Here is a 23,592-nt window from a genome sequence, read left to right as displayed (position 1 = left end):
AGGAAGGAAGGAAGGAAGGAAGGAAGGAAGGAAGGAAGGAAGGAAGGAAGGAAGGAAGGAAGGAAGCAGTTAAGCGTCCGACTTTGGCTCAGGTCACGATCTCATGGTTCATCATGAGTTCGAGCCCCACATCGGGCCCCGTGCTGACAGCTCAGAGCCTGGAGCCTGCTTCTGATTCTGTGTCTCCCTCTCTCTCCCCCTCCCTGACTCATGTTCTCTGTCTCTCCAAAATGAATAAACATTAAAAAATAAAAATAAAGAAATATGGGAAATACAAATGGCACATCTCCAAGGATTACTACATGTCTCCGAAGACAGCAGGACAGCTCCTACCGCCCCTTCTCTGCCTGGAAGAAGACACCCTCCCCAACACCCCACCGAGAAGTTAGCAGACACAGGTACTTCCCTTTTTTCTCTCATCTTCCCTGAGGTTCCTAAGGCGGAAGGAGAGCCAGCCCCGGGGGTGTGCAACCCGTGTGTTTACACAGGCACCCCCCCCCCACACCCTTGAGTGAATGAAAGACCAGTTATCAAGTTAAAATTCTTAACTTTTCAACAAGGAGTCCTGCATTTTCATTTTGCTCCGGTTCCCACAAACAACGTAGCCACTCCTGCAGCGAACTACAAAACTAAAAACACCTAGTAACCTCTTTGGTGCACAGCGTACAGGAAAACCTGGCCCCGTTCTGAGAACTGAAGGCCCAGAACTTCCCCCTTCCCAGACCACTCTCCTCTTCTGGTTCTCCTCACACCCAGCCTCCCACCTCCAGCCTCTGGGATTTTTAGATACGTTTGCAGAAACTTTACAGAAGTTGGGTAAGAGATTTTTACAAAGGTTAAGTGGGAAACTGTCTGCTGGCCACATCCTAAATCATTAAATGCCTTCTATAAAATAAATTTATCCCTTTCAGCTTTCGACACTTTACCCAAGTCACCTCGGGGCCAGAGTTTATAACAGGGAACAAAATTCCAATTACAAGAGCTGTTTATTTCTGTAGAGATGGACCCCAAGCCTTTCATAAGCCAAGCTATTGAGCCCAAACCGTGCTTTTCATGGGTGACAGCTTCAGAATAAGACCAGTTTGTCTACACTGCAGGGAGAAACCAGATGTTTCCCTGGAGTCCAAACAAGCAAATGACAATTCAGTCAAACTGCAGAACGGCCCGCAAAAAAAAGAAATTTCTTAAAAATAAATTCCGGGGCACGAGCATGTGTGGGCCTATGTTTTGACCCCGAACACCTCCAGCCCTGCTTTGATTTTCCATTGTGCATGCAGGATATGGATCGCTTTCGTAGCCGCATCTCCACACACCGACCCCAGTTAACGTATTACTCTTGAACTCACACTCTGTGACAGTGATGAGTTGTAAATTTCCTGGGGTTGACATTAAAACGCCTCTGCAGACCCGGCAGAGTTCACAGGTTTAAAGCTGAAATTTTCATAATCCGGGAGAGTTGTCCGCATTCCCCAGAGCCTAAGAAAAGACTGTTATTTGAAAACAGGCAAAGGGTTGAAAAGCATTATTATAAATTCCATGGCCACTTCCTAGGGCCTTCGTCTAAAATAGCGGGAACTTAAAAAAAAAAAAAAAAGGCTGAAGCTTAAATGTAACAAGTTTATGCCCAACAGAGGCATAAAATAAATATAGAGGTTTTAAAATAAATATATAAATGGTCCTCCCTGCTTCTGGTGCCCAATAATGAAGAAGCAGAACAACAACACCCCAGCGTCAGGGCGATTATCTTTTGGGAAAGATAACACCTTAATGTGTATATGAGATTGTTTTCAGGTTTTTTGTTTTATTTTGTTTGGCTTTTTTTTTTTTAATTTTTTTAATGTTTATTTATTTTTGAGACGGAGGGAGACAGAGCACGAGTGGGGAAGGGGCAGAGAGAGGGAGACACAGAATCTGAAACAGGCTCCAGGCTCTGAGCTGTCAGCACAGAGCCGGATGCGGGGCTCGAACCCACGAACCGTGAGATCATGACCTGAGCTGAAGTCAGAGGCTTAACCGACTGAGCCCCCCAGGCGCCCCTTTTTTTGGCTTTTTTAATTAAACAACAGATGAGTTCATCAACGATTTGCAGTAAAGAGAAGTTGAGCGCTTTGAAAAAGCGAAGAAACCCACGGGTCTGAAATCCCTTGGCATGTCTCAGAGAACGGTGTGAGAAAAGTGTCTGGCAAGATGTGTTTTAAATAAGACTTGTAAAAGCGAATGCTTTGGGTCTTCATGAGGAAGGCTTGGGCAGGGGAATACTTTGCTTCCCAAACTGGATTTCAGATCTTCAGTCAAGGACTTTTGTGGTACTTTTGCTGTGGTTACTATCAAAAAGACCATTCACTGGGGCGCCTGGGTGGCTTGGTCGGTTAAGCGTCCGACTTCGGCTCAGGTCACGATCTCACGGTCTGTGAGTTCGAGCCCCGCGTCGGGCTCTGTGCTGACAGCTCAGAGCCTGGAGCCTGTTTCCGATTCTGTGTCTCCCTCTCTCTCTGCCCCTCCCCCGTTCATCTCTGTCTCTCTCTGTCTCAAAAATAAATAAACGTTAAAAAAAAAAATTAAAAAAAAAGACCATTCACTGTAATTCTCTTCTCTCAAAAAAGTATAAAACGGGTGTCTGTTGATCCTGGGTGCAGGGACTACTTAGCGCCAGGCCGTGCGGATGTGATCTCTTCTTCTGGCCCCTGCCACAGCTGTGTCCCGCCAGATCTCGGTCAGGCCAAGAAGCCTCAGAACTTGATCCCCCTCTTGGCATTTACTGGATTAGGGCAGTGCTGTATGTCTCGTGCCTGGGACTGTTCAATCCAGACGTCAGCAGGGATAGGAGGAGTAACCCAGAGCCCTGGGGGAAACGGGGTCCCAATGGTCAATACAAGGTTCTGCTCAGTGACTGCACATTACAGCAAACTGGAGAAGGGCCGTCTCGCTATAAAGCTGCTTACAATGGAGGTCTCCCAGAAACCCTCCACACCATTTTCCACTCACCCAGGAAATATTTCCCCTCTAAATGCACAAAATCAGGGTGCCTGGGTGGATCAATCGGTTAAGCGTCCGACCTCGGCTCAGGTCATGATCTCATGGTTCATGAGTTCGAGCCCCATGTCGGGCTCTGCGCCAGCAGCTCAGGCCTGGAGCCTGCTTGGATTCTGTGTATGTGTGTATCTCTCTCTCTGTGCCCCTCCCCTGCTCACACTCTGTCTCCCCCTCTCAAAAATAAATAAACATTATAAACGCACGAAAGCATGTTGGTGTATTGTGTTGGGGTTTGCATGGATTAATAAACATCTGAAACTTGAGGAAAATACAATTAAAATTTTTTAAAAGTATAAAACATAGCTTAGTGTTCTCCCATGCCTGAACAGAGTTTATACTATGAAAAACACGAACAGTACTTGGGTTTGGGAACACGAAGTTCCCATTTAGTTAACTACCCACGAGCGAAACAACTCTCCATTAATGAATGCATCTTCCCTATATCGTCGTACCTTCTCCTGATAAACTTCAACGGAATACAAATGCCAAAAAGAAAGACACGTATATCCTTTGACCTCAAAATTCAGTCACATGAACCACAATACTAACTAACAGTCCAAAGCGGATTCTGAAATAAACTGGAAAAAAAAAAGATGTCACTCTTAAGCAGAAGTGAGACCCTGAGGTTATTCTATCACTAGGAAAGGGTGAAGAGACCCTTTCCAGAACTATCTGGAAAGAAATGGGGAAGATGAAAGGTAGCAGCTGGGTTTTAACACCATACATATACCCCAGAACTGAAGAAAGGCGGATTCCCTCCATTTCACATAGACTTCCAGCTTATGGCTTCTGGCTCGAGGCATGCCCAGATGTCCCCAGCAGGAAAGAAGCATCCGGCAACTGTATTCATTGTGCCTCCGTTTGCACTTTCTTTCAAAGCTAATTATCCGTGTGCCTCACTTAGCCCCTGATCACAGGTTAGTCTGGGCAAACATTCCTGGCTGAAGATCTCATGAAAATGCAAAGAAATCCACTGCCCTCAGCACCCGGGATCATCGAGGCGAAGCACTCCACCCCCCAGATTTCGACTTTTGGTTTGAGCAAGACACAAGGAAAAAGAAATAATCCCTTTACTTATTATTCCCTCCCCACCCAACCCACACCCTTCCAGTAACAAAAAGAAGTTTTGCCGAGTCGGCTACCACTTCAAGCCCCCTTCTTCTTTGGCTTTGGGATGACAGTGCCACCGAATGCTGTTAGAGGAGACCCCTCAACTCACAAGAACCTCCCTCCAGTCTCCGATCACGCTGCAAACGCATATTTCAAGGAGGAGAAGAAATGCTTATCTATCCCAAAGTGTGAGCCGTACTGGGTTTCCACCAGCTTTGTCTAACGAGTGTGTCCGCCTTGGAATGAGGGTGCTGGGGTAACAAGTCCCTTTGGACTCACAAACGTGTGTGGAATTTCTTTAAATCTGAGAGCGCTTCTGTAGCGTATGTATAAAGGCTGAATGTCGTAGCTACGGTTGAGATACCCTGGGTGAAGGTGCTGCCCGCAGCTCCTGGCACACAGTAGGTGCCTAGACCCACAGGCCACGGACGTGCGTTCGGACAAGCCGGGCTTCAAGTCACAGTCCTGCCCTTAACTAGCTGCTGCTCCCATCTGTAAAAGCCACCTGGCTGTTGAGAGACGGAGGCAGAGCACGAGCGGGGGAGGGGCAGAGAGAGAGGGAGACCCAGAATCCGAGGCGGGCTCCAGGCTCCGAGCCGTCAGCCCAGAGCCCGACGCGGGGCTCGAACCCACGGACGGTGCGGTGAGATCACGACCTGAGCCGCAGTCGGACGCCCAACCGACTGAGCCACCCAGGAGCCCCGCCCCCCCCCCCCCCCCCCCACTGCTCGCTTTCTAGGACTGGTATATCCCATAGAATCCCACCCTGTCTGAGAAATTACACCCTAGACCTGCTTCAACACGTAGCTGGCTTTCGGTGGGTCATCGCTCATTTTTTTCTACTGCTTTCCAACGTCAACAGTGTTTTTTTCTTTTTTTGTAAAGAGTTGCAATTTTAAAGTTTATTTTTGAGAGGGTGAGACCGGGGGAGGGGGAGAGAGCGAGGGAGAGAGACAGAATCCCAAGCAGGCTCCGCATCGGCAGCCCAGAGCCCGACGCGGGGCTCGAACCCACGGACCGTGAGATCGTGACCTGAGCCGCAGTCGGACGCCCAACCGACTGAGCCACCCAGGCGCCCCGCCCCCCCCCCCCCCCCCCCCACTGCTCGCTTTCTAGGACTGGTATATCCCATAGAATCCCACCCTGTCTGAGAAATTACACCCTAGACCTGCTTCAACACGTAGCTGGCTTTCGGTGGGTCATCGCTCATTTTTTTCTACTGCTTTCCAACGTCAACAGTGTTTTTTTCTTTTTTTTGTAAAGAGTTGCAATTTTAAAGTTTATTTTTGAGAGGGTGAGACCGGGGGAGGGGGAGAGAGCGAGGGAGAGAGACAGAATCCCAAGCAGGCTCCGCATCGGCAGCACAGAGCCCGACGCGGGGCTCGAACCCACGGACCGTGAGATCGTGACCTGAGCCGCAGTCGGACGCCCAACCGACTGAGCCACCCAGGCGCCCCGCCCCCCCCCCCCCCCCCCCCCCCCCCCCACTGCTCGCTTTCTAGGACTGGTATATCCCATAGAATCCCACCCTGTCTGAGAAATTACACCCTAGACCTGCTTCAACACGTAGCTGGCTTTCGGTGGGTCATCGCTCATTTTTTTCTACTGCTTTCCAACGTCAACAGTGTTTTTTTCTTTTTTTTGTAAAGAGTTGCAATTTTAAAGCTTATTTTTGAGAGGGTGAGACCGGGGGAGGGGGAGAGAGCGAGGGAGAGAGACAGAATCCCAAGCAGGCTCCGCATCGGCAGCACAGAGCCTGACGCAGGGGCTCGAACCCACCAATCCTGAGATCGTGACCTGAGCCGAAGTCGGACGCCCAACCGACTGAGCCACCCAGGCGCCCCGCCCCCCCCCCCCCCCCCCACTGCTCGCTTTCTAGGACTGGTATATCCCATAGAATCCCACCCTGTCTGAGAAATTACACCCTAGACCTGCTTCAACACGTAGCTGGCTTTCGGTGGGTCATCGCTCATTTTTTTCTACTGCTTTCCAACGTCAACAGTGTTTTTTTCTTTTTTTTGTAAAGAGTTGCAATTTTAAAGTTTATTTTTGAGAGGGTGAGACCGGGGGAGGGGGAGAGAGCGAGGGAGAGAGACAGAATCCCAAGCAGGCTCCGCATCGGCAGCACAGAGCCTGACGCAGGGGCTCGAACCCACCAATCCTGAGATCGTGACCTGAGCCGAAACCAAGAGTCAGACGCTCAACCGACTGACCTGCCCAGGTGCCCCGGACAGTATTTTCCAAACACTTCCAACACCAACTTCTCCCTGTAGCGTGCCTTATCCGTGGATTCCCAGACCATAGGATGGGCTTTCCCACAGTTTCCAGGCCCTCACTGGCCTACATGATCTTCTCCTCTGTTTTCCCAGGAGGGAAACTCAGGAAATACAGCCTAAATGGGAAGAACAAGATGGACAAGATGCAGCCAGAACCTGGGGTATGTATCCCACCCACATCTCACCTGTGGCCTTTGGAAGGAAGACTTCACCACGGCCTCTCTGTGCCTGTGTGATCTGGGAACTAGCACGGGGCCGCGTGCTCAGAAGGGTCCTGTTCTTGGTTTCGTGCTCACCTGCTGCCATCTTGAAATTCTTAATTTCCTTTATAAGTTTATTTTACTTATTTTGAGAACGACAGAGAGAGAGACAGAGAGAGTGTTCCAAGCAGGCTCTACACTGTCAGCACGGAGGCCGACGCAGGGCTCGAACCCAAGAACCGTGAGATTAGGACCTGAGACGAAATCAAAAGTTGGACGCTCAACCAACCGAGCTACCCAGGCGCCCCCTTAAATTCTTAAATTTTTGAACAAGGGCCCCATGTGTTCATTTTGCACGATGTACCACAAATCACGCAGCCAGTCCCGCTCTCTTCCACCCTGTAAGACTTACGATGAAGGTCACCTCTTCTGAGAACACCTATCACCTCCTCCCTGATGGGCCCTCCCGTGGCCCCTGGCTCATACTTCCATTTATTTATTCACACCCACCAACATTTAACGGGCCTCTGCCACAATACCATCAACACTGCCTTTCTTGAACACACACCAAATCCCGGGCACGGTGTTCGATTCTTCTCGTACAGGAGTTGTATCTAGAGCAACTCTGATAAGGTAGGGCACTGTTATTACCCCCGATGTACTGACAGGTTAAGGATGTGCCCACGGAGCAGAGCGTAGGGGGAAGCAGGACTCCTGAATCGAGGCTCAGAAACACTACTTTCTTCAACTGTCATACACTGTGCTCAGAACCAGGAACGCTGTGGTGAAGAAAGGGGACGTTCCTTGACGGCCACCCCACTCCCACACCTAAAGTGTAATTATTAGTTTCATTTTTTAAGTTTATTTATTTATTTTGAGAGAGAGAGAGAGAGAGAGAGAGAGAGGGAGGGAGGGAGAGAGGGAGGGAGAGAGAGAGAATCCCAAGCAGGCTCCACACTGTCAGCACAGAGCCCGACGTGGGGCTCGAACTCACGGACCGCGAGATCATGACCTGAGCCGAAGTCGGCCGCTTAACCGGCTGAACCACCCAGGCGCCCCAGGCCGGTCCTTTTAAAAAAAAAAAAAAAAAAAAAAATTTTAATGTCTATTTATATATGAGAGAGAGAAAGGCGGAGTCTGAGGAGAGGGTCGGGGAGAGAAGGAGACACAGAATCCGAAGCAGGCTCCAGGCTCTGAGCGGTCAGCACAGAGCCTGATGCGGAGCTCAAACTCGAGAACTGGGAACAGTGAGATCATGACCCGAGCGGAAGTTGGACGCTTAACCGACCAAACCATCCAGGTGCCCCTGGCCGGGCCTTTTCAAAAATGTCAATGTTGTATCAAAGAAAACCTGGGATACGTGCCAGACTAGAGGAGATAAGGAGCAAGGACAAGTAAATGTCACTGGCAACTCTGTACAGGTTTCTGTACCAGAAGAAAAAAAAAATGCTGTTAAAAACGGCATTTTAGATGCTGGGGGGTGGCGGGGGGGGGGGGGGGGGACCAGGACATTTTAGGAACAAATGGCAAATTTTGAGTAAGGGCTGTAGATTAATAGTAACGCGCCACTGTTAAATTTCCCGATTTTGACAACTGTACTGTGTTACGTAAGAGAAATGCCCCGCTAGGAATTAAACACGGAAGTACTTAGGAGTAAAGGGAATGATGTCTGCGACTTAACTCTAACGACTTAAGAGCGAGAGTATTAAAAAGCAAATATGGCAAAATGTTAACAACTGATGTACGCGCGGTGAGGAGTGTATTGGAGTCAACCACAGAAGTTTGTAACTTTGTTTCTCGTTAGACATTGTTCCCAAAAAATGTTTTCAACTCAATCGGCACAAGTACTGCTATCGTTAATCAGGAAGTGATATCAGAATGTAGGTAAATGACGCGGCCCGTATAATCCAGGGATCAAGGACTTGATATTTTGGCTTCTAGCTGTGTCTCAAGTCTAAAAACGGTGTTGAAAAATACATTTTTTTTTAATTTTTTTTTTCAATGTTTTTTTTATTTATTTTTGGGACAGAGAGAGACAGAGCATGAACGGGGGAGGGGCAGAGAGAGAGGGAGACACAGAATCGGAAACAGGCTCCAGGCTCTGAGCCATCAGCCCAGAGCCTGACGCGGGGCTCGAACTCACGGAACGCAAGATCGTGACCTGGCTGAAGTCGGACGCTTAACCGACTGCGCCACCCAGGCGCCCCGAAAAATACATTTTTAAAGACATCATGGGATACAAAAGAAAAGAGCTCTGCATGGACACACACACACACGCTTGTTTCATTTTGCTTTTGAATTTACTAAACGAAGATCTTGGTGAAAAGCCTCACTCAAGAAAATAGTAAGTAACTAGACAGGAAGGTGAAGAAAGCTTTCTTTCTCTTCCTCTCTCTGAAATCTTCCAGTTGGGCGTTCACACTCTGCTCCCCGCCTCCCCACTAAAGCGCGTCAAGTAACTATACTCACCTCCATCACTTTCTGAGCTGACAGTTTCTTCAGTGCTTTGGGGGGGGGGGGGGGCTTTCAGAACAAATGGCCAAGCAGGGGCTGGGTCAGTGTTCAGAACTCTGCTCGGTTTCCCCCAGGGCTGCATTGGCATGACAACAGAAACCACAAAAGGAGACCAACAAAGGAAGACAAGTGTTTAATGCTGGAGCCATCTGCCAATTCTCCTAAAGATCTTTTCAAGAAGTGAGTGAAGCTAAAGGAGGAGGCGAGAAGGGAATCTGCAGGGGAGGGCAGAAAAATCATTCACGGGAGACGCAATTGCAATATGAAAAGGACCAAAGAAGGTTTGGAGCTGGGACAGATGAATGAACGGAATCCACCTAAATAGACCCACAGCACCCTCTCCAATGGGGCTTTTGTCGGTTGCCTAGCATTTTAAATGTTATAGTCAGAATATGTTATTAAGGGAGGATTTAATATACACGGGCCACAAAAAACACCCTGCGGAGGGGTCTTCTGATTACCCACGTGGAAAGCCCAAGCCACCTGCCTTTGCAAAGACGACACTGGGTTTTCTTTCTTTAGGCAGCAAGATGTCCTAAATACAGTAGTTTAGCCATAATAAAGCATTTTCATGCCAACGCTGCACCCCCCACTTCTCCCAGAGACATCCTGCCGAATGTTAAGACCACCAACTCTGAAAATTATTTAAATGCACCAAAACAAAATACCTTCATGCCCTCAGGGGATTAAAAAAAAAATTGAGCCCAAAACATATTCCTCCGTCAATATTAATAGAAAGAAAATAAAACCCTGAAACCGTGTGTGAGCACCTTGGGGAGACTGAGGCATCAAAAGCAGTTCACCCTCCCTGAGACACCTATCTACCTCCTGGTTTTCAGAATTCTTGACGTCCCGAAGGTTAAACACGGCTTTCATCCATCTCTGCTGCTCCTAAAACATTATCAGTCCCTGAACGGCCTGTCATCTTCAGGGACTTTAGGTAACAGCCTCTTATTTCTGAACACAGCCTCACAGGTTATCTCCTGTAGAATTTGTAGTTGAAACACAAGTTAAACGCTGGCTAGATCGGTAGGTGGGTTCTCAATGGGGATATTCAGGAGTTTGTTTGTTTTTAATTCCGCCAATTTAAAATGCATGTGGCTCCGGGCGCCTGGGTGGCTCAGTCGGTTAAGCATCTGACTTCAGCGGAGGTCATGATCTGGTGATCCACTGGCCCTGTGCTGACAGCCTGGAGCCTGGATCCAGTGTCAGATTCTGTGTCTCCCTCTCTCTCTCTGCCCCTCCCCTGCTCACGCTCTGTCTCTCTCTCAAAAATAAATAAACATTAAGAAAAAAAAATTTTTTTTTAATGCATGTGCTTTGCAAGGGATTCAGTGCTTAAGGGCTATCTGGTTGCTTCTTTGGTCAGACTCTCCACCTTAAGTTGTAGGAATTTTTTTTTAATTGTTTTAATGTTTATTCATTTTTGTGAGAGACGAACAGAGAGCGAGTCAGGGAAGAGCAGAGAGAGAGGGAGATGCAGAATCCAAAGCAGGCTCCAGGCTGTGAGGCTGTCAGCACAGAGCCCAGCGTGGGGCTTGAACCCACCAACCATGAGCTCATGACCTGGGCTGAGGTCGGGGGCTCAACCGACTGAGCCACCCAGGTGCCCCAAGTTGGAGGATTTATAAGATGCCCCTCAACAGAATCCTCAGAGATGCAGCTATAAATCTGGCGCCCACTTAAAAAAACTAATGTTGCAAAGTTGTGGCATTAGTTTCGTAATGTTGAAAGAGTATCTTTCAAAGCCGGGCTCCCCGGAAATACGTAGGAGAGCCTCCTAGCCTCCGCAACCTGCAACCTCAGCACGGACAAGAGGGGCCCCTCCCTCCCTCCCTCCCTCCCTCCTCAGCCAGCAGGGGGACAGGGTCAGCCAGAGGAGGCTGCCCAACGAATGGGGTTTAAATCCAGCCTGATGCACAAGTCAGCCACAGGCCAGGCTGCAAGAGAGACCCGTGGCAGCCTACAGGGGGCAGCCTGAGTCCCTCCAGGCCCCGGGCACACGCTGGCCTCCCGGGTGCCAGCAGCCGAGTGACTGTCCCGCCACGCGGTGTCCACACACCCGCCGGCCCCTGGCCTTGACCTCTGCTCCCCGACTGTCCGCGGCCCTGGGGGAGCCGGGAGGGAGGCTGACCTCTGGCTGTGAGCCGGCTGAAGATCTGGCAGTTGACTTCTCTGTCGCGTACGTAACATCGGATCTCCTCCACCGCCTCTCGGATGACAGTGACGGCCAGCACGAAGCCCTGCAGAGACAGGGGAGAGAGGGTGAGCCCCGCGGAAAGCGACTTCCCTCTCCTGGTGCTGGGGACAGACAAGGCCAGAGGCCACACGGGACAGCAGGAGGGCGGGTCCTGCCAACCGCCCCAAATGCACCTGCCCCGGCAAGCCCACTTCTCTGACTCCTTCCTTCACACATACCCTGGGGAAACACTGGCTGACGCACACAGACGGGGGCATCCCTACCCACCACCACGGCAGGGTTTCTAAGAGTCAAGAAGGTGGTCGGTCCACAGGCAGTGGCCGAGCGATGGCACCTGGTGACATCTGTACCTCATCCAGCGGACGTTACTGGAGGGGTGTCACGGCCCCACAACAACCCTGCTCTTACCACTGCGGACATGAGGGCTCTGAGGCACAGAAAGGTTGAGTAATCTTGCCAAGGACACAAAGCTCCTAAGTGACAGGCAGGACACTGGCTCCGGAGTCCTTGCCCTTAACAGCCGCATCGTTCAGCGTCCAGAGAAACGTGCAAAGGAGATCAGCCAACAACACAGAGCACACCCGGACCAGTTAAGAAGAGTGAGAGCCATCACTTTTGCACTGACCTCCCAAGTAGGGACATCAACTCTTCACCACATACAATGTAACCCCGTGCATACAAGCACCAACCGCAATGACCACAGTCTGCAAAGAGTTTCCAATTTCCTTAACCAGTGGCTAGATTCCTACACAAGGAAAGGACGGGAGGGAGAGGGAAGGGCCGAAAGGGACTCCAGTCTTCTCTGTAACGCTTTCAATCCTTCTAAAGAAAACACATTGAGGGACGAGCACTGGGTGTTGTATGGAAACCAATTTGATAATAAATTTCATATATTGAAAAAAAAAAAAAGAAAACACATCGAAGTATCAATTGCATAAATAGCAGCTAATAAAAAGAACACTGAAACTGCCCGACCTTTCCCAGGTCAGGTACCTCAACTCATAAAAAATTTGGCGGGGGCTGGGGTGTGAGTCAGCCGTAACAGGAAATCTATTTCCATCCAGATTCCTCCTCTTGTGTCAATAAAGGCAAGAGCATTCGTTCATTTTTCTTACAAAATACCCTTGTCATCTCTCCTTTTCAAGCCTTTTTTTTTTTAATTTTTTTTTTCAACGTTTATTTATTTTTGGGACAGAGAGAGACAGAGCATGAACGGGGGAGGGGCAGAGAGAGAGGGAGACACAGAATCGGAAACAGGCTCCAGGCTCCGAGCCATCAGCCCAGAGCCTGACGCGGAGCTCGAACTCACGGACCGCGAGATCGTGACCTGGCTGAAGTCGGACGCCCAACCGACTGCGCCACCCAGGCGCCCAAGCCTTTTTTTTTTTAATACAGAAAGCACCATCGCCCTGAAGGTTAGCAGCCGTGATTCTTTGGGGATTTCATTTTTATATTGTTTATCCTGTGAAATAGATGAACTTCCATTCAAAGGACTTTAAATCTCTTATGTAAATCTAGCCAGAGATGCGCTGCTTTGTGGGACTTCTCCAAGGGCTCGTTTGTCTTTCCAATCCAGAGCAAGACTGGGACATTCCAGAATGAGAGCTCTAGAGCCGGAGGTGAGAGGAAGCCTGTGGTGGCAGGGCACAGACCCAGTCTGCAGAACGGGTGCCCCCCCCCCCCCCACGCCGCCGGGTCGTTGTTCTGGGCCAGAACCCAGGTGTTTGCTGTTTGTTTTTCGCAAATGTTCCCGTTCCTATCCCTTGCTGCGTGGGCCTAGCGAAATTCCACTGATGTTAATGGAAAGTGTGCACGCATACAAAGACAGGAGCCGTGACCTCCCTGCTGCAAATAAATACCGCCTCCTAAGTTATCCCATCTACTCCCCCTGCCCCGCCCCCCCCAACACACAGTTCCCATTAAACCCAAAGGACCTGCCATCCCTTAGGCTAGAAAATGCTTTTGCTCAGAGATGCAAATGTCGTCCAGAAATAAATTCCAACCATCCAACTTCAGAGGTCCTTAAGATCCACGGATATTTAGAAAGAGGCTTTAACAGGGAGGGCTAGGATTGTCTGAGCTCGGAAAGGGACTCAGAGGCAGTGACAGTGCCCAGACAGGCCATTCTGAAAGTGTTAAGCCTCCTTTTGTAAAGTCGCACATCAAAAATAGATTTCCTGAAGCAAAACCAATCTATGAGCTAGAAATCAGAAAAGCAGTGCCCTCTGGTTCAGGAGGGATTGACTGGAAAGGGGCACTCGGGGACTAGGGTGGTGGAAATGCTCTGTATTTTGACCGAGGTGGTGTTTCCAGGTGTTGACAAATGTCAACGTATTATCTGTGTATTTCATGGTACACAGATTATATCTCAGTAACGAAAAAATCTAGCTCTTCATACAAACAATTTTAGGGATCATTTCAGCTACCTATTGAGGAATTTCTCCCTTTAACATATCAGTACCAAGAAAAAGGTTCTCAAAAGCTAAACCTTAATCCAGACAAGGAACAATGACACCAGTGCCAGAAATTTAAAATTCAAATGAGCGTATTTCCTGAGAATTTCCTGTCCACTGGGAGCAAAAGGAGGCAATTTATTTGCAGGGCTTCCTTTTAATCCTCCCAATGAGCCAAGCAAGTGGACACGATCATGCCTGTTTTGCAGATGAGAAAAACTGAGGTTCAAATTACACAACTTCCCAACGTGTAGCCAGGGAACCACACCGCAGCCCTCACTCAGCCCTTATCCATAGCTGGCTCTGAAACGAAAGGCCTTTCAGGGCGGTCGGAGACATTTCAAATGCGTTCTGGTCAAGAACCGGAAAGTGATTCTGCGCACAAAAATCTAGGGGACATCAGCTCTTGTCCCCTAGAAACATGCCATCCACTTCGTCTCTCTTCGACCCCCAAACCTTCTTCTCTGTAGCCCCTGGGAAGAGGCAGGACGGTAAGACCAACATCCTAAACCTTCACAGTGAAAATGTGGCTGTAAGAGAGACCCAGATGCGGAGTCGAAAATGTCAGGACCGCCAGCGGCAGCTGTGACCCTGCCTGCTTCCCACCTGCGGCCACCGTTCCAGGGAAAGCGGGCGGGGGGTCCAGGAGGAGGCAGAGGCCACTCTGACTGCATGCACGGAAGGTCAGGCTTCTGGGAACTCCTGGCATCATTTCAGCAAGGCGATGTGGGCAGGAGCTAGGGAATGGGGGTGGGGAGGGGCACCCCAGTGCTGGCTACTTGCTCCCGCCCACCTGGACTGGACCAGAGGGAAATTTTCACTGGGGCGATTTCTGTGTTTCTTGAATCATGTGAACATCTTACCTTTCAAATAACCACACTTTTAAAAGGCATCCCGGGAAAAGGCAAGGTGATAAGTTACATTTGTATACATTAGAGACTAACTTTTTTACACAAGTAACTTAGGGTTTGACTCTAGGGTATGTAGTTAGCAGCTGTGGAACTAAAAACCTCCAATGACGTTGGGGTATTTCACATAAAACTCCAAAGCTTCTAACTCTTGGGCCTGGCAACTCCAGGACCATGTTCGCACCTGCTGGAACGGAGCGGACCCTTCCGTTCTGCATGGGACGTGAGCTCCCCGGTTCTCCCGAGGCCTGCTTGTGTCAGCCGGGCCTCTGAGTCTGCAGTGTTCATGGGTGAGAACGCAACGCGCCGCCCGACAGGAATGTTTGTTATGCAAGGCAAGGATGTGTGACAAAGCCTTCTCCCGCTCCCAGAGTCCTAACTCACCCACAAATGACTCAGGTCGGGGGAGAACTGTTTGCACATCCCCAAAGCACCTTTGCTATTCGTGTGGAAAAACCCAACCCCCTCTCCCTTCTCTGGGCTGGAGCTGCCGGCCTAACCTGTCTGATGACGCGGCACTCGTGGTTTATGGCCACCCGGCCACTCACGGGTCTCTTAGCAACTGGCTCCCCACACCGTCCGTGTCAGTGCACCAAATCCTTATCCTCTCTCACCTGCCACCATAAATAAATACATAAATAATGCCCCACTTCATGTGAAATACACAGCTTCTACCTGGATAGAAAGAGATGTCACTTCCACCCTCTCCACACCCTGGTCACACTGGGCTTCCTTCTGTTCTTCAAATGCTCTGGGCAAATGCCTACCGCAGGGCCTTTGCACTGCTGCTCTCTGTACCTGGGATACTCCCGCCTTCCTATTCAGCCCATCCCCTCCTTGAGATGTTTTCCATGGCCACACTGGCCAAGGCTGCCCCTCTACATCCCCCACCCCCACCTCATCCATTCAACAAATATTAAATGGGCCTGGGATACCCTATCTGGCCCGTGGCCTTATTCTTAGAACCTCTGCAGGACTTTTCACAATTTGAAATGTTTACTGTCTGTCTCCTCTGAAAACCAACTGGACAGGGGCAGGAATTTTTATGTTTCATTCACCGCTGTGTCCCCAGCACATAGCAGAGGCCCCCTCCCCCCAACCCGGCACACAGTCGCTACTCGATAACCATTTGCCCAAAGGAGGCAAGGGAGGGAATGGAGGGGCCTTCTGGTCAGGTCTGTCTCACTTCAGACACAAAGCGCAAAACCCGGTACTTTTCAAACCCTCCTGCTGGCAGACTCTACAGGGACACAAAACAGGATCTCAGAAAACAATTCAAATAGCACAACCCACAAAGATGGAAGCCTTGTCCTTCTGGCCTGACACTGCATCCCCAGAGTCTAGAAACAGGCGAGACAGGCCGTAAGCATGAAATGCACAGTTGCTGAAAAAACTGACTGACTGGCTGAAGGACAGAACGAATGAAGGGCCCGGCCTTTACCACTTCACCAGTCTGGCCCCAGTGGTGTACGAAATGTAGCCTCACCGTTAAAATCCTGGGGGGGCTTGGGGCGCCTGGGGGGCTCAGTCGGTGGAGCGTCCGACTTCGGCTCAGGTCATGATCTCGCGGTCTGTGAGTTTGAGCCCCGCGTGGGGCTCTGGGCTGACAGCTCAGAGCCTGGAGCCTGTTTCAGATTCTGTGCCTCCTCTCTCTCTGCCCCCTCCCACCCTATGCTGTGTCTCTCTGTCTCTCTCTCTCTCTCTCAAAAATAAACATTAAAAAAAATTTTTTTTAGGGGCGCCTGGGTGGCTCAGTCAGTTGGGTATCCGACTTTGGCTCAGGTCATGATCTCACAGTTCATGGGTTCAAGCTCCATGTCAGGCTCTGTGCTGACAGCTCAGAGAGCCTGCTTCAGATTCTGTGTCTCCCTCTCTCTCTGCCTCTCCCCCACTTGTGCGCGCGCTCTCTCTCTCTCTCTCTCAAAAATAAATAAACATTAAAATTTTTTTTATTAAAAAATATAGGGGGCGCCTGGGCGCCTCAGTCGGTTAAGCGGCTGACTTCAGCTCAGGTCATGATCTCGCGGTTCGTGAGTTCGAGCCCCGCGTCGGGCTCTGTGCTGACAGCTCAAAGCCTGAAGCCTGCTTCGGATTCTGTGTCTCCCTCTCCCTCTGCCCCTCCCTCGCTCATGCTCTGTCTCTCTCTCCTTCAAAAATAATAAACATTAAAAAATTTTTTTAATCCTGGGGGGGGGGGGGCTTGAGGCTGTCCTCTCGAGTAAAAGGTTGCAGATGCCCGGGTGAGAGAGACAAAGAAGCGTCTGTTCCCAAACCCCACAGTCAGCGAACAAACCACGCCCCTTACTCACCAGCGGGACCCAGTAGGTGTAGAGTGCACCGAGTCTCATTTCAGGAACAAACTGAGAGCAGGCAAGAAGCAAGAAATAGAGGTTGAAAAATACTTGAACTGGTTGAACAACACCTGGAATGACAAGAGAAGGAGAGAGAGAGAGAGACAGTCACGGCTCGAGTGATGCACCGGCGGGGGGTCGAGTCCGAGGTGATTAACAGTTGAGAGCGGCCCTGCAGACGAGCACAACTCCCATGATGCCTTTTACGTAGAGTTTCAATGCTCCTGCGTATGTTTAGGAAAACACATGTGGGTAATCAAAACAGAACAGAATTCGTAAAAGTCAAAAAAAAAAAAAAAATGAAGAAACAAACAATGATACACACGGAAATTATTAACACCAAATTCAAGAGAGTGGGTGCCTCTGGGGCCGGGGAGGGCATGCCGGGGGCTTCGACTTTATCTGTGACAGTTGTTTCTTAAAAACTGTTTTGTAAGTACAGGGAGGGCCGCTCAAAATGCTCAGAAGAGGTTTTAGTGGGAAATGTCCTCTACTGTGAGGTTGATCAAGAAAACGAGGTAACCTCTCATCTCCACGATATGATCTGAACACCATAAAATAGAGCAGAATCCTGTCCTTGTGGAGGGCGGGTTGTGGGGGAGCCTCGATGGCTCCCAAGTGCCCTGGGAGGTGGGAGGGGGGGGAGTGGGGAGTCTGGCACCACACGCCTTGCCTGGGGCGCTGAGCGGAAATGATGTGTCTCTTGGAGGCTGAGGCAGTAAAGAGCCATTTTTCAGCCAACTCACTCTTGCTCAGTCATGGAGATACTGGAGGCCCTCGTGTTCCAGAAGGTGTAGCCGCAACACGGAAGAGAGTGTGGCCGCTCGGCACCAGAATTTCCACGAAGGAGAAATAAAATTTTTCTTGATTTAAGATGCTGACATTTGGGGGGGGGTTGGGGGGGTGGGGAGGGGGGAGATGTGGGTCGAACGCAGCAGTGAAGGCAGTCAGAGTTGCCCTTAAAAAAACATTCAAATTGACCGTAAGCTACAGCATTACACGTTTGTGTTTCTGGAACCTCTCTCAATAAATCAAACACTCATTTTTTTTTTCTTTCCCCTTCCAGCACTGAACTGATCACTGCTGCTGCTTCTAAAGTCAGCCAGTGTGTGTCGGGTAAAATAGGCATTCAATTCAAGCACATGTTGGGAGGCGGGGGAAGGTCTGTAGAGCTGAAATCCACAGATTGGCCTAAGCTAATGTGGAAATGCTAGGACCAGGACTCCAGAGCACGAAATAATAAGTAAGCACAACCAAAATATTCATTAGCAAAAATGCCAACAGCAATTCCTTCTGGATGGTAGGATTAAAACGTACCTTTAAAAAAAAAAAAAAACATCTCCATACTTGTATCTCCTGACTTTCCTACACTGAATATGCGTTTCATGATGACAGAAGGGATACTTTAGGCAATGATGGGGTTTTGGTTTTTGTAGATTTTTTGTTTTTTTTTTGGTATTTTGTTACACTGCTGGGTCCCCAAAATATCTTTTTCACATCCTGCCCCTAACACACCAACTAAATGTGAAGTTATTCTAATGGATCAGGTGGCGTCTCAAAGCAGAAATCTCAGAAGGCAGCCTCCCCCCCCCCCCCCCCGCTAGGTACTCAGGACACGGGAGATGGACAGGCAGTGGCTAAGGCAGCCTGGAAAAGACCCAGGTTATCCGGCCACAGGGACGTTTGTCTTTTTTCCTCTTTTTAAAAAAATATTTATTTATTTTTGCGAGAACAGGAAGAGTGTGAGCGGGGAAGGGGCAAGAGAGAGAGAAAGAATCCCAAGCAGACTCCCTGCTGTCAGACTCGGGTCTCGAATTTACCAACCGGGAGATCACGGCCTGAGCCAAAACCAAGAGTCGGCCGCCTACCCGACTGAGCCACCCAGGTACCCGGGGACCTCAGTCTTCTAAAACCCGGTACCACCACCCACATCCGGTGTGAGAAGAAAAAAAGGCTGTGGCCTCTGCCCGTACGCACCCCAGGAAGAAAGGTGAAGACGTTGTACTTCTGATTGTTGATGACATTCCGAGGGTACCTCTGGTCCCTCTTCTCGGGTGCCCCAACCACACAGTGCGGGGCCTGGGCTCCCCTCCGCCGCAGCATCTCAGCCACTCACAGCACCTGTGGGAAAGACACAGCCACAACCGTCAAGGCCACGCCCACACCTGTCCACTTCTCTCCGAACGTGTTCCTCTAGAGCAACTTTACTGGGTCAGGACAACGGCCACGAATGGGACTTCATCATCATGAGAGGGGAAAACAGAGCCAAGGCTTCTAAGAAGCTGTGGTCCAAATATGCTTTGTCCGCAAGCCCAGATTAACTTACGTCATCAAAGCGTAAGTTCATTTTTAAAAGGAGATTTAAGTTAAAAAGTAAATACAGGGGTGCCTGGGTGGCGCAGTCGGTTAAGCGTCCGACTTCAGCCAGGTCACGATCTCGCGGTCCGTGAGTTCGAGCCCCGCGTCGGGCTCTGGGCTGATGGCTCAGAGCCTGGAGCCTGTTTCCCATTCTGTGTCTCCCTCTCTCTCTGCCCCTCCCCCGTTCATGCTCTGCCTCTCTCTGTCCCAAAAATAAATAAACGTTGAAAAAAAAAAAAATAAAATTAAAAAAAAAAAAAAAAAAGTAATACAGAGCAACACATTACCTCTATTTACATTTTGCTGATGAGAGAGGAGAGCCCACAGCAGTTATAATACAGCACCCACGGAGAATCCCATTCAGATTTCTACCTCAATCTGTGTCTCTCAAATCGCAATTGTAATCACCCCCAAAAATGTCTATTTGCTTAAAAATAAACAAAATAAAAAGTAAAGCAACCAGTGCGCCAAGATGTGAGAAACCACAGAGTCCGGCCTTGACGACTTCCGTCTTGCTAGAAAACCTGGTGTCTTTCCAGCACGCTGCCCGGCTCCACCAAGATGACCAGGTAAACGAGGGGAAGAATCTCTCCACACCCGGATCTCCTTTGAGCAACAGCCCAGAGGAGCCAGCCAGGAAGACACTGGCTCGGGGCCCGGTGTCACCCAGAGCCAGGCCGGTGTGCCCACTGTGGGCCGACTGAGCCCCCAGCTGCCCGGGCTGCCCTGCGAGGGTCGGCGCATTCGTGCACCTGCTCCCAGGTGGCCCGCACAAGGCAGGGCAATCCATGTCCGGGGGAATGAAGCCACTCTTGAGAACACCTGTCCTTCCGGAGAGCCCAAACACAAGGCAGAAACCCCAGCCCTGCCGGCCCCCCCACCATGTTGCCAAGTGAAGTGAAACCAAGCAGACAGGGAAATGGTGACTTATGTAATTACAGGTCCACCACGGTCCTCCCTTCTTCCCATCCTCCTACGCGCCAGGCAGGCCCTGGTGGGGTGCTGGGGTACAGAGCGGAGCAGACTCAGCCCCCTGGTCATCAGCAAGCTGCCTGTCCAGATGCTCAAAATTCCCATGACGAAACACAATGCTCTTCCTTAAAAATAGGATGTTTGGGGGCACCTGGGTGGCCCAGTCGGTTAAGCATCTGACTTTGGCTCAGGTCATGATTTCCCATTCGTGAGTTCAAGCCCGCTCAGACTCTGTGCTGACAGCTTGGAGCCTGGAGCCTACTCTGCTTCTGTGTCTCGCTCTCTCCTGCCCCCTACCTTACTCGCGCTCCATCTCTCTCTCAGAAATAAACAGTTAACAAAAAATCAAAGAAATACAACTAGCATCTTCATTCCAGTAAATCAGTGCTCGAGTGGAGCATATGTGATCAGGACAGGTTTTACTCCTAGTAACTCATCTGTGTTGGCCCTGTTCTCGGTTGTCCAAAGGCCAGAGACACACGCAGGCCTGGACCAGAGGGACCCAAACCGCCGCTGTCTGTGTATAAGCAGCACCCGTGCTGGCCATCGGTGGACACTCGTTAAGTGCACACTGAAGGCAGGAAGCAGGAAGGAGAGAGGGGGAATCACTTGACGGGGAGCAGACCTCTGGGTCAGTGAAAACCGCGGTCATGACTGACCCCTCCGTGATGTGAACCAGCACCCCTCTCCCCATCCTGTAATAATCCTGTAACGATGGCTCCCGCAGTTGAGGGTTTCTAAGCGAAAGCCAGAGAATGACCTTAACAAAACCATCAGGTCGGCTGTTCACATGAGTTTCGTCTGTTTTGTTTTAGCAGAATGTTCTGCACAGCAAGCTGCAAGGTCGGGCCGCTCGTCACGTAAGCCGCAGACGTGTGCACGTGCGCAAAGTGGCAGGAGGGTCGTCGCAGGGTGCACTGTGGTGGCAAGAGATGGGAGAGGGGCTCGGTGTGGTTCATGCTCTGCGAAATTCAGAACAGTAAGCATTTATCGAGCGTCCCGCTGGGAACTGCATGTTGAGCAGCATCTTTGCTCCTTTCTCACAGCCCCACGACAAAACAGGGGTGAGCGTTCGGCACAGGCTAAAATAAAAAACTTTGTGGGAGTGCAAGCTGGTGCAGTCACTCTGGAAGGCAGTATGGAGGTTCCTCAAAAAACTAAAAACAGAACTACCCTAGACCCACCAATCACACTACTAGGCATTTCTCCACGGGATACAGGGGTGTTGTTTCGAAGGGCCACACGCACCCCCATGTTTATAGCAGCACCATCAACAATGGCCAAAGTATGGAAAGAGCCCAAATGTCCACCGATGGATGAATGGATAAAGAAGATGTGATGTATATATATCTATATCTATATATCTATGTCTGTCTATCCATACACACACAATGGAGTATTACTCAGCAATCAAAAAGAATGCAATCTTGCCACGTGCAACTATGTGTATGGAACTGGAGGGTATTATGCTAAGTGAAATTAGTCAGAGAGACAAAAGTCATATGACTTCACTCATATGAGGACTTTATGAGACAAAACAGATGAACAGAAGGGAAGGGAAGCAAAAATAACATAAAAACAGGGAGGGGGACAAAACAGAAGAGACTCATAAATATGGAGAACAAACTGAGGGTTGCTGGAGGGGTTGCGGGAGGGGGGATGGGCTAAATGGGGAAGGGGCACTAAGGAATCTACTCCTGAAATCACTGTTGCACTATACATGCTAATTAATTTGGATGTAAATTTAATAAACAAACAAATAAATAAAAGCAAAACCAAAAACAAAACCAAAAACAAAACAAAAACTTTGTGTCACCTGAGCCAAGTGCAATTAGCCCCGAGGCCATGTCATTTAGCCAACTTGACCTCATTTATTCACTTTCACCTGCACTGGACATAACCCGCACACGTTCAATACGCGATCAACCTGACCTTCAGGTCAACAGCATTTACTGGACACGTACCAACAACAATAACAGAAGACCAGCAATCGCTGCTTCTCTTTGGTCCCCTGCTCATTCACCTACTTACTCTGTCTTGTGTGTTCGGCGTGCCGGGCCCTCACCTGGACACTGGGCATTCAGGAGTGAACAAAACAGACGGCTCTTCCCCCTCTGGAGCTTATTCTCTAGTGGAGGGAGGGAGACAGGGTACAACCACCCAAATTAAATAAGGCCTGGGCAAGCAGGGCGGGGGGGGGGGGTGGCGGGTGGAGGCGTGTGGCTCAGGGAGACTGGATGGTCAGGGAGGCTGGTGTGACGGCTGAGCCGGGGGACAAGCAGCGGCTGCATGCAACCGTACAAAGGAAGCACAATCTGGACAAACTGGAACGGAAACCCAAGATCCAGAGGTGGGAGGCAGCCTGGTGCACGTGCTCATGGAAAGACTGGCGTGGCTGGAATACTCCAACCCCAGGGGAGCAGGGCAGAGGCGGAAGGGGCAGCCAAAAGACACGGGGCCTTGTCTGGGGCAGGGAGTCTGGAGTCTACTCCATGCACAGCAGGGATCACTGAGGGTCACCGGCAGGGGCTGGCCTGATCCGACTGACATTATTGAACGGTCTTGTCTGCCTGCTGAGCAGAGAAGACCCTGCAGTGGGCAAGAGTAAGAACAGGTAATAGCTGTGAGGTTGCTTTTTGGGGTCATGATGTGCTTGAATACTGATTGGGGTGACGGTCACGCAACTCTGTGAATATACTTAAATCTGCTAATTGCACACTTTCCATAGGTGAACTGCAGGGTACGTGAACCGTATCTTAATAAGGCTGTGTGTTTACCCCTAAAAAAGGGGAAACGGGGACTGTTTAGCAAGCTCCTGCCATCATCCAGGCAAGCAGAGACAGCCGTCCAGACTAGAGTGGGGCAAGCGGGTACAGAGTTCCAAAATGTTGCGGATGTAGAAATGCACCCTCTTTAAACAAACATAAAAAGAAATGCATTGGGGCGCCTGGGTGGCTCAGTCGGTTGAGCGCCGACTTCGGCTCAGGTCACGATCTCGCGGTCCGTGAGTTCGAGCCCTGCATCGGGCCCCTGTGCTGACAGCTCAGAGCCCGGAGCCTGTTTCAGATTCTGTGTCTCCCTCTCTCTGACCCTCCCCCATTCATGCTCTGTCTCTCTCTGTCTCAAAAATAAATAAACGTTAAAAAAAAAATTTTTTTAAATAAACAAAATAAACAACAAAAAAAAAGAAATGCATTATTTCATGTACCGTTCACAA

General features: G+C 49.9%; 1 protein-coding gene across 1 annotated transcript in view; it reads right to left on the bottom strand.

The window, feature by feature from the left end:
* The window catches only part of ATP9A (ATPase phospholipid transporting 9A (putative)), a 132,421-nt gene that overhangs the window by 81,867 nt on the left and 26,962 nt on the right, over positions 1-23,592 (bottom strand). Inside the window, 5 exon segments of the mRNA XM_030309389.1 lie at positions 11,268-11,376; positions 17,004-17,092; positions 17,095-17,116; positions 19,023-19,096; positions 19,099-19,166. Of these exon segments, the coding sequence (XP_030165249.1) occupies positions 11,268-11,376; positions 17,004-17,092; positions 17,095-17,116; positions 19,023-19,096; positions 19,099-19,166 (362 nt within the window).

The sequence above is a fragment of the Lynx canadensis genome, chromosome A3 (genome assembly GCF_007474595.2).
Source record: "Lynx canadensis isolate LIC74 chromosome A3, mLynCan4.pri.v2, whole genome shotgun sequence".
NCBI lineage: Eukaryota > Metazoa > Chordata > Mammalia > Carnivora > Felidae > Lynx > Lynx canadensis.
Note: the sequence above shows the minus strand (reverse complement) of the source record. Positions and strands in the feature narration are given on the sequence as shown.